The sequence below is a fragment of the Lepisma saccharinum genome, chromosome 3 (genome assembly GCF_977018435.1).
Source record: "Lepisma saccharinum chromosome 3, izLepSacc3.1, whole genome shotgun sequence".
Classification (NCBI taxonomy): Eukaryota; Metazoa; Arthropoda; class Insecta; order Zygentoma; family Lepismatidae; genus Lepisma; species Lepisma saccharinum.
The window spans coordinates 107,356,764-107,368,978 of NC_139231.1; the positions used below are offsets into that span (position 1 = coordinate 107,356,764).

Sequence of the window (12,215 nt, forward strand, 5' to 3'; positions counted from 1 at the left end):
TTTTTGTGAAATATTTATTCGGAGATTACTAATATATATTACTGTCGCACTGGTAAAATGATCAGGGTGCCATGTGTTCACTACTGAATTAACGTAGGTGGTGCTAATAGAAAGTCATGTTCTAGATTCCTTGTCAGTTCTGGACTCGTCGATATTTTTTGTCAAACTATTTTCTGATTGTTTCAATTGTATTTATTGTATGTTTTAATTGCAAAATTCGTTTATTTTGTAACGAAATGTTTTGTATTTTTTTCAATAAAACTACTGCACAGAAGTATTTGGAATTGAGAGTTCATATGACTTAAGTGATGATGGCGTAGATTGAATTTGAACTTAATGAGGCTCCGATTTCTTTAGCTACATTTGAGAAGTAAATGCACTTTTTTGAAAACAATCTCTTTTCCCGATGTAGACTAACTGGACAGAAGAAATTGTCCGCCTGGGTCAGAAATTTCCCTTCGGATTTAAACCTGTAGAAATCGCTAGTTTAAAGCAACTGCACGATGCTGTGGACAACACGAACAATCAGGCTGTGAACCAAGGTGAGTGTAAACCGGTATAGTTCCACCATAACTTTTTAGCAGTGTCGTACAGTATGATTTGTTGGGGATTATGAAGTATGGTCTGTATTTTGTCTCCTTTAGCTGGATTATCTGCGCCTTTTTTTTAAAAAAAAAAAAGATAAAAGAAAAATCCAGGCCTAATGACAATTACCACACCCAAACAACAGGCCTGGAAACGCCACTGGTTTGTAGAAACTACAGAGCAACTATATTTACAGAAAATAAAAGAAACAATGTGTGGCAAATTCACAATCCTAAGATAGGTTAATGGGGAATTGACCAACAGTTTCAAATGGAATATGAACCAATTCCAGGCCTGTCGGAATTCGAACGCGGGTCCTATTGATTGTAGAGCGATAACATCGAGACCGAATTCATACGGATATTCAGTCTACCTTCGAGTAGTTCTCAGATTTTCTTTCGTTAGTTTTCTTGCTGGTTATACTCCCATCTATAAATACTAAAAATTTGTATACTTGTGTATGTATAAATTGGCTTGCTTTTTCAAAATAATTTTTAAAAATACATTGTTGGATAAAAATGCAATTTTGAGCTACTTTTTCACTTGTGAGAAATATTTTTATCAGTTCGTTAAAGCCACTTTATACACTGATAAGCAATTAGCGACTGGACCTAAGTTTAAAGTAAGATCCGAACCACTATGTGCCTCCACTGGGTACCGAACCCCGGACTCCTTGTATACAAGCCGCCGACGTTACCAAGACGTCATCAAGGATGTCCTATGTTATCAGTACATGTAATTACCTATACAATGTGTTTACTTCATAATGCATCACTGTAATAATTTCGATCTTCTCCAGCTACAATGGCACCTCTTAGCATCGCGTGGGGTCACTTACTGCAGTTGTCTACGGTTGAGCTAAGATGGACGTACGAAGAAGAAGGAGCACAAGAAGCTGTGCAACATGCAGCCGTAGAACTGTCCAGGCGAAAAGTGCGGCGTGTCTGTAAGTGGTCACTCTGCACAAGTGGAAGTTCGTCAATGTCACACTCACAGAGAAGTGAAAAATGGTGAATACGAGGACTTGCTGACGACCTTCATCCCGTCACCAGAGGAGGAAAGCTACAAATGCATCATACATCCTCGAGATGGAGCAGTTAGGAATGTTTCTCCTTGTCGTTTCCATCGGAACCAACAAGACCGTCACTTGGGTGATGTAAACCACACCTTTGAGGAGTCAGTCGAAAAACAACGAGGATGAGATGGAATTCTGCAGGTTAGAGGAACACCGCAAGATGCTGGATACTTTTCCTTCCTGCAATCGACAGTCGACCCTGTGATCGAGCAGGAATCATGTCTCCAGACCATGACGCTGTTACTGCGAGCAACTCCCGCCACGGACGAGGACGGGGGATGAAAAGTACCTGAAAATTACGAAAGTCGCCTGATACCCTCCCCGCGGATGAACATTTCAGTGAGAAATTACAGTCAATTATTGGCAAATGCAAAATTTTGTTCAGGATAAGAGTGGTAATCAATTTTCTTGTTTAGGAAAAATATTGAAAAGAATGTTTAGATTGCAATTCCATTTTAAAAGTAACCCTACAAATGTGATCTACATAGTCAAGTTGAGTTAAAATTTGATACTCGGTTGAGGCACATGGCACAGTGCTTCGAATACCACTTTAAACTGTAGGTCTAGTCCCGATTAGCCTTTCTGTGCATACATTGGACTTAAAACAACAATGGTAACACTGTTAAGCCTTGTTTCTATGTTAATAAAACATTAGAATGCTGACCAAGGCAAACTTTTATAGTATAAAAAATATACATAAAAACGTAACGTTTCCACCCTCTAACAGAGTCTTCTTCAGAAGAATATTCACAATAAATTGATGAAAGATACAGCAATCATCTTATTCGAGGGTTATTCGGAAAGCAACCACCGCCTGGTCACAAAAGAAACACCAGGAAATTGTGAGAGTCCCCATCATATACAACTGAAAGAGACAACTCAAACTTCCACACAAGCACACAAGTATCTTAGAGTTGTCTCTTTCAGTTGCATATGATTGGGGCTCTCACAGTTTCCTGGTGTTTCTTTTGTGCCCAGGCGGAAGTTGCTTTCCGAATAACCCTCGTATAAGATGATTGTTGTATCTTCCATCAATTTATTGTGAATATTCTTCTGAAGAAGACCCTGTTGGAGGGTGGAAACGTTACGTTTTTATGTATATTTTTTATACTATAAAAGTTTGCCTTGATCAGCAGTTTAATGTTTTATTAAAGCAACAATTCAATCAATCGAGTTAAAATTCACTTGTATTGCATGTATCAATGCAACTGTATAATAAAAACTAAACCAAACCATTAATGATTTTTCAAAAATTCGTGTGGCTGTATGCTGCTTAAGATCTACTGTGTCAGTTACTACATAACAATTAAGTCAGTTAAATGTATGGTTACAATGTTTAGAGATGATAATAGGAATAGCATATTTTGAAAAACAGATTCCAAAGTTCAATATTGGGAACTAATTAAGTAAACAGTAATATAAATTGGTGTCACTATATTAGGTCCTAGAATGAAATTAATATGCTGATCTGAATATTAAACATCATACTGTGATTGCTCAATGTACAATCTTTAAAAACTATGCCTAAATATCGACAAGAAACTAACCATATCTTGCAATTGGGGAATTTGTACATCTAATGTATATAATATAGCGAAAAGATTAGGAAAAAGCAGTGTTATATTATCAACAACTAAGAAAAATAAAAACTTTATTGGAACTTTTGACAACAGTTTGTTGTTCGTACAAATCACAAACCGTGAATTACATAATAACATGAATTCATAACAAATTATAAGCCTTAATTCAAGTACAGTATATTTTACATTGTAAATGTGGTTTTTGTTGCACCAAATATGGTAAGTTACATTTTGCAGTATACACATAATCGAAAATTGTCATTTAGCGTAAAATAATAGGTTATACGTATGTACAAAAAAAGACAGGTCTAAGATCTCTAATAATCCTGTGTTTAACCTAATAATTAATATAGCTACAAGGTCTAGATTTATAGTGAAAAACACAAACTAAAGCTGGCCAAATCGAGCTTTACTCCAACCTTGGAATTATTTCTTGGTAATATTTGGCGTATTATCGTGTAAATCGAACACAAAAAGTTACCTTAAAAATAAATTTGCACATATATCAATACACCAAAAATTTTAATAAAATAAAATTGACTCGATGTAATATAACTAGAACGAATTTACACATTATGAGCTAATGCAGATGGAATAATTAATGATAATGCAAAATTACCAAGTTTGAGCTAGGAAGTTTAACCTTGCTTTGCTGCACGGATTGCAGAAAATGTTCACAGTAATCAGACATTTACTCATGAATACCTTGGGCTCTGTAGGGTGATGAATGCTTGTTGACTCATAATGATTGACTTCGACTTTTGACCACTGTTTTACTTTTACTCCGCCGTTTCAAAGATTCCAATAGGATATTGCCAGTTTCTCATTCTCTGCACATTACAGATCTCAATTCTTTCTTCTTAATCTGGACACAGTGGACTATTCCTTTTAGACGATACCCTCTCGAAACAAATAAATATATATTTATACCGTTGACTATACAAACAGAATAACATGTCAATTGACACAAACATGTTGACTGCAGTAACATGTTAAACTGCATAAGCTGCCAATGGTGAATTTTTTTGTGCATCTAAATACACACAGGACCTCATAAACGGGTACTTTTTTAGCTCCTTTTCCATTAGATGTACCAAAAAAAAGAATACATTGAGATAATTTCGAGGAAATTAAAATGACACGTTTGACTATGTCAATGGATTCACCAAATGTGAATCAACATTGATTTGATACACTTCGAATTCTGTTTATATAAGTTAACATTAAACTCCTGAAGACGAAGACAGAACAAGTCTCCGAAACTTCTGAGTAAAAGCAAAACAGTTGTCAAATATGCAACTTAATCAGTACGAATACCACTGGCATTTTTATTATCTGGCAACAGTTTCGCAGGCATATCTTTCTATATCATGGCTTGCAGAAAATTATAGACTATTTGTTCTTACTTATGATCAATCCCAGTTCAAACGTATCGTCGTCTTTGTTCGATGGCAGAGACCTCTGAAGGAAGTTCTTCTTGGTCAGCAAACACTCGCCGTTGGAGACGATGTCCTCGCTGGAAGAATGGAGAGAGGACACTGAACCATTGAAGAGAATCATCCTCGGCACATTGGCTGCCGATATCCTCATCTCGTACCGAAACGTTTCGGCACGTTTCTGAGGAGCTACCATCTGAAGAATCCAACCGATGGTTCCATCGTTAACGGAGATGGTGAGTAAGAACACTCCCCACTTCCGAATATCCAGCACGAACAGTATGTGCTTGTCTTGCTCGGTCGTCAAGCACGAGGTCCACAGGAAGAAGTTGTGCTTGTACTTGCCCTTCTTGACTTTGCCTATTCCTGGGAAGGTCCTGTGCTGTTTCGAGAAGTGATTCAGAGCGTCCTTTGACTTCAAACTCGCATCGCAACCTTCTGGACACGGGTATGGCTTGAACTCGCAGGTCGGTTCGTGAGCATGAATTTTGCTCTGGAATCCTGTGAAGGTACAACCGTCGACCCTGTGCTTGCAAGGTAAAGGAAGCGTCTTGATCATGGCTTCCACGGAGTAGTTCCTCGTCTCAACGTACGTGGATTTGCATGTGGGGCAGTGCTGCACTTGTGGTTTGCAGTCCTTGCATATGTTGTGACCTCTCTGGCACTGCATGATCGGTGGCGATGGCATGTCGAAACAGATCGGACACTGAAGGGATTCCCAGAGATCTTGCACCTTCCCCTCGTCAACCTTGAGAGGTTCCTTCGCCTGCAAATAACATATCTGCATGTTAGAAGCGGAGTGCACACATGTCATGCGAAGAATGGAAGGCACACATGCACGAAGCAAGTTACATCAACTTTGAGCTGCTATTATAAAGCCAAATTTAAGTTCACTTATTACATCACCCTGCATGGATTTGGAACACTCGCAGATGACTGTTGTCTCTGAATAATTTCAGCATGCTGATTCCAAAAATGAAATCCATTTTTACCCATCACGTCGTTTTTTTTTCTTCAGAAAATAGCAATATATTAACTGCCTTAATTTCACAATAACATTTGTAGTTCCATCATTTTCCCAATAGATGGCTCTGTTTAGATGGTGGTAAAATGTTGGTTTTCTACAATACAAATCCTTCAATTTTGAAATATAAATGCACATAGAATAGTAAGCATTTAATCCACCTTCTATTTCACAAGACACATTGACATGAAAATTGTAAACTTTGATTACGTAAGTGCCATTTTCGAAATCGCTCATAAAAATTTCCTTCACAAAATGTCCAAAATTCAATGTTAATGTAGTGGGTTGATTGAACTTAATGACGTGGAAAAAATCTTTATCCAAGGAAAAATTATGACGTGATGGAAAGAAATTTATGTCATATCCGTCATCAGCATTCAAAATACTTCCAGAATCACATATTGGTTTGTAAACATTCGAAATTTCCTTTGTTTAAATTTATTTTATTGCGTTCTGTAATAGGCGTAATGGAATGTTGAATATGATAATTTTAATTGTGAAATTGTGAAAAATCCTGACGTGATGGGGGAAAATAGATACCATGTGCGTGATCAGCATTCAAAATACTTACAGAATCACCTATTAGTTTGTACAAATACGACATTTCACTGGCTTAATGTATTTTGTTGCGTTGTGTAATAGGTAGGTGTGATGGAATTGCGAATATGAGAATTTTGATTGTGTCATTGTGAAAAATCCTAACGTGAATGGGAAAAATGGATGTCATTTCCGTGATCAGCACTCAAAATACATTCAGAATCACTTACTGATTTGGAATGAACCGACATTTTCCTTGCATAACTTTCTTTTGATGCGTTAGGTAATAGATGTAATGTAATGGCGATTGGCGAATATGAGAATTTTGATTGTGAAAAATCTTGACGTGATGGAAAAAAATGGATATCATTTCCGTGAACAGCACCAAAAAAAAAAGAAATCCAGAATTACGTATTGATTTGAAATCGTCCGAATTTTTCTCCCAAAATGCAGGATGATGTTATCTTTCGGACGTACGCGAAGTTCAGTTATTACCTTTCGGACCATACACGATAAAATCAATCTGTAATAGGAGTGTCCTATGTTGTACAGTCATTGTCAAAAGTGCGTTCCACATACAAGGTAGAATATAAACCCAAGATAGCTGGATGCTGGATATTTCACGAATGAGGTTAAATGAGTCCGTTGGAGGCGCATATTTTGAAGAATAAATGTTACAATTTTGAACAATTTTATACAACTAATCCCTACATTAGCATTAGATTACTTTGAATTACTTTTTGTGCAAATTCTGAGTGTCTTTAACCACATTGCACAAAAATTCTATAACACAAAAGTATCAAATGGGCCAACTTTAATAAATTGGCCTTCCTGCAAATAGACATGAAATTCATTCCCCTCCTGCTGATTTTATTTTGAGTTTTTTTGTTGTTGTTGTTTTATGTCTACTTTATGCACAGACATGCTAATCGAAACTGAAGCTACAGTTTAAAGTAGGATCCGAACCACAATGTTTCTCCAGCGGGTATCGAACCCGGGGCCTTTTGGTTACAAGGCGACGAAGTTACTCGTTGGTTTCTTATTTTGTGCATAGACACCATGTATTAGGAATGAATGCGATCATTACTACTAGAAATTCATTCTCAACAATTCTGTTGTTGCATGCGATTCTTATTGGAACTGGCAAGTCATTTATGTTTAACGTAATTAATCATGACGTTACTATTTTGGTGTAAAAAAACAACAATGATGTATTTCAAATTTGAAATGGATACCCATTCCACTCAAATGACTACCGAATTCAATATTTTTTATGATTTGATTGAGAGTTCCGAATAAAATAAATTTTATAGGATGTTTGCCTTGATATTTTAATCCACAGTAATCCATGTCACTCTTAATAAGCAGATCAACCAACATTTAACTCTACTGACAGTCACTTATTTTTTTAAAAAACTTATGGCCTTCTTCCTACATTGTTTTTTGAACATCGAATTGTTAATGGTTAAAATTATTTAGATTCCTGAAGAAACACATTTACAATCTGTAAGTGACGCAGAATAATTATCATTCTGCTCTCAGTGTTAGCTATTTCTGAATTAAAATTTCTAACAGAAAGCACTGCAGTGGCGTCGATTGGGAGGGCTTGGGAGGGACAGTACCCCTCACTTTTTGCCATTTTTTTTGCATCCGTACTATGACTCAATGTTTAGCCTTGTCAGTAAACTGGCTTTGCTCCCCCCTCCAGTTTTGGCACCCAATCGTCGCTACTTGTAATAGTTTTTGTGTCTTGAAATCTTGCTCACCATTTTCACCAGACATACATTTGGATTTCTTTCTGTGGGCATACTAAGACTATATAGCTTATTTTTAACGTTAGGGCCGAAAAAAGTAAATTATTAACGTGTATATTGAAAAATAGCTGCTAAATTTATGGAAACAAATTCCGAATGATAATGGCCATTAACAATACAAACAAAGGGGGGGGGGGAACTACAAACATCATTAAAAAAAACTCAAATACAGTAACAGACGAACCCTCAAAGTTACCTAGCTTCTACGAATAAGGCTTACATTTACGGAAGTTATTGTGGTCAAAATTGTTGACTTGCCCCATTTTCCTTTCCCCCATTTTCTTCCAAGATAATGAAACGTATTTCAAAATTTTATTTAATTTATTATTTTATTTATTACTAAATTGTAGCTCGCAGAATGTAGATGTCCCACTTTTCTGTAAATTTAGTTTCTTGAACTGCACAAACATGGTGTAGACCAGTGTGGTTCTCGAAACTCAGGTCGCAATTTTACGATATTTTTTTCTTAATGTCTATGTACCGATCCCAACAAATTTTCGTGGTTAGCACATCGCGCTGCAACGCTAGGTGTCCCGGGTTCGAATCCCCCTCGGGCTTGGTTGTTTGTAAATGTCCATTCATCAATTTCATCATTTCATCCCTCATCCCCATCTTCGCAAATTAGCCAAGAGACACAAAACGCGAAGTAACTAAAATAAACTAAATCAATCAAACTTTTAGACTTTATTAAAACTTTAAATTAAATATTAATAAATAAACTGTGTAGCTCAGACCAAACGTTTAAATGCATCATCTAAAAAGATGCAGGAAGGTGCATCAAGAACATCAACTGATGCATTGAAGTGCATCTCGACTGATAGAAATCCTCACTTGAATCAAATGATGCACTTCGGTGTTTCTTTCACGACATACAAAAATGCACCCAAATGCATCAAATGTGAATCTGATTCTTTTAAGAAGCCATAACACACACTTTAGTGCATCAATCGATGCATTCTGGTGCATCAATCGATATGATGCACTTAGTTTTCTCTGTGAATAATAAATGGACGAATTTCAGGAGAACTTACCGCGGCCTTGTATAACAAATTGATGCCAGGTCCGGGTATAGGGCCGTTCAGCCTTGGTGTGCACAGATAATTGAAAATAACTGGTGTACTTTCAAACTCGCCACCGAAGTATCCGGGTTCAAGTCTAGGCATGGGCATTGGTGTGCTTTGTGACTGTCCCTTCATACTTATATCACATCATCACTCATTCACATCGTCGCGATTAGCCAAGAGGAAACAACAGCGACGGTAAATAACACATCAGATGATGCAATCCTAGAACTAAAATGAATTTCAGAATCTACCGCATATAGGGTAGTCCAAAACATGTTGACTCTGCCTCTTTGTTAAGTCCGCAAGGTGCTTTTCAAAATATAAGAACATCTTTTACTTACATTAATTATTTCAAAATTAAGAATTTTTGCCAGAGCACTAATAACAATTTTCCTCACCGAAAACATAATTTCCGTAAATGAGATAAGAGCGGAAAGAGGGGGGTGACCCACACGTTTTATTTCACCTTCTTGTAGCAAATTTTGTGCTCTTTCCAAAGGATTTTGCTCAAGTTTGTAAAACTTGAGTCGAAAAAAAAGTCGAAAATACTCTTTCAACCTTTAACACAAATTGCAAGGATTTGAAGACATTTAATTATATTTTACATGTGACATTTGGAATCTTCAAGTAGGGAATAAGTATGTTGAATTTCGATAGTAATGCTAATAATTGTGAAACTTGGTCCATTACATTAAAAGAGGAACATAAATTAAGATTACGAAAATAAAATCCCTCCAAAAATATTTGGACCTAATGGGGATAAGTGATGAAGGTTACATAATTTAGAACTGCATAATATGTATTCGTGTCCGGATATTATTAGAATAATTAAATCAAGAAGACTTAGACGAGCAGACCATGTGGCAGAGGAAAGAAGAGTTTACAGAATTCTTGTTGGGAAATCTGATGGTAATACACCTGTAGGAAGGCCAAGACAAAGATTGAGGGATAAGGTTGAGATTGATCGAAAGGAAATCGGTAAGCATGGAAAAGATTAGATCGATCTAGCCCAGGATAGGGACAAATGGAAGGCTTGTGTTGCTGCAGCCATGAACCTTCGGGTTTAAGAATGCTAATTTTTCACGTTCGTGAGTAAATTCAGGCAGAACCGATATATACTTCCGGACAATCTAAAGAAACTCGTACCTTATCTGCCATACAATCATGACGAGGCTTGCAGCCACCACGATGTTGCCAATTCCTGTAAGGCCAACTACATGAACAGATTGTGGAAAAAAGTTCAATTTCGTCCTTGCATATACCGTATGAATGGGTTGTCTGGGGAGAGAGTCAGGCTCAAGAAGTTTGCAGTCTGCAACACTGAGTAGTTTTTGTTGTATAACCATTGATGCAAGTCTACAAGAGATCCCAATTTAGTCGGGACAGTCCATTCTTTTTCATCTCTGTCCTGACACTTTTTCAAACTGCAGTCGTTTTGCGAAAACGTTTCGTTTCTTTTGGTTAACTTACATTTAGACATGTTCCTCGTTTTAATAATCATTGCTAATACGTATATTTTAATTTATAAATATGTTATTTTCTAACCATACAATTATCATGGCTGTTGAATGGCGCTGGTGTAAGAATTATTTATTTAAAGAAAAATGAAAACAATGCTAATTTGCAAAACACAGTACAATCCGAATACTTCTGACTTCTGAGAATTGAATGTAACCAGTAAGCACCAAGCTGTATGCCATGTGACAACCTTTGTCTGTGAGCGACCGTGTTGCTGATTGTCGGATAGTGGGGTCTATCAGTGAGTTGATTTTCCCCCGTAATTTTGGACTATAATATTGAAACTCTGCAATTGTATAGCCAATAGCTAAGATAATAGTAGACAAATTGTTCTTCTGGTCGTATTTTCATTCTGATTTTACTCAACATCTTGGAGAGATGCAATTCTGTTGATCTGAAGCTGACGTTAACATCTGCTTCGTGCTTTTCCATATCAACACATTATCATCACACTATGGAAAACATACTGAATGAAAATAGTAATGCACATATTACTTTTGCCGTTGGGTGTACACTAAGCACTAGCTGCAATACTACCACAACATTGGTGGTCACATCTAATACTTCAACACATTTCGCCAACCACCATGACAGAGTGGTTATCACAGCGAGCTAAGACGCCATGGATTCCGGGTTCGAATCGCGGGCTGGGTATGGGTGTTCTTTGTAAGTGTTCCTTTATCAATTGCATCATATCATTACTCATCCTCATCTTCGCGATTAGCCAAAAGTGTCAGAAAATCGACGTAAAAGAACCTAACTCAATCAATCCAAAACATTTGCCATCTTCCCTTTGATCCACATTTTCGGTAGCTTCCCCCCCTAAAAAATCCTGGGTACGGGCCTGCTGTAGGAAGGAAGGAAACAACGCAAGCATTAAAATGCCTTGCACTTGCTTCGTGGCAGTTGGAGGTGCTGTATTGTTAACTTGTTCAAATCGGGAGTGCAAGGTGAAGAGAAAGAAGAAAATACAAGACAAAGTGCATTTTATTCAACATAAAATTAAATGGGTAAAAATGTCCAAGTAAATTATTGTTATTTTTTGCAAGAATGCTCCATATGATAAATACGACGATAATTTTTACTTTTTTAGGGCTCCTTTAGGATTAAGGTCTGTATGACACGCCCCTGATTTGACGAATTTATTCAAATTATATCGTTTAACTAGAATTTAAAACCAGATAAGAACCGAATGTTTAAATTTTATTACCCACAAAAATTAGCCTTTACCATATTTTTTTCTCAATTCTATTCATTACATTTTTCTCATCAACCACTTGGGACGCGATCGCCCACCCCTTGCCACGCCCTGTCCAGAAGTATATGTTTAATTCCCGAAATTCAAAGTATTCCCGGTCAGTAGAAAACCTGTGTAGACAAGCATGTATACTTCTGACGGACGAGAGTGTAAATTTAGGTGGAAAGACAATGATCTGTAAACTCCACTGTTGCAAGTTGAGACAAATCGAAATATTCCCGGAAGCACGCAGTGGAAGTACAGCTGTCCTGTGATGGTATTTGATGAGTACACAACAACGACGCCTCTCGCTCCGACTCCTTCCTACATAGGAATTCAGCTGAC

At 37.0% G+C, this 12,215-nt stretch overlaps 1 protein-coding gene across 5 annotated transcripts in view; it reads right to left on the reverse strand.

The window, feature by feature from the left end:
* Positions 1–3,288: 3,288 nt before the first annotated feature.
* The window catches only part of LOC145985285 (E3 ubiquitin-protein ligase SIAH1B-like), a 125,417-nt gene continuing 116,490 nt past the window's right edge, over positions 3,289–12,215 (reverse strand). For all 5 annotated transcript variants that reach the window (XM_083119111.1, XM_083119112.1, XM_083119109.1 and 2 more), the window contains one exon: positions 3,289–5,442. In XM_083119111.1, the coding sequence (XP_082975237.1) occupies positions 4,633–5,442 (810 nt within the window). In that variant the 3' untranslated portion in view covers positions 3,289–4,632. The remainder of the gene's footprint in view (positions 5,443–12,215) is intronic.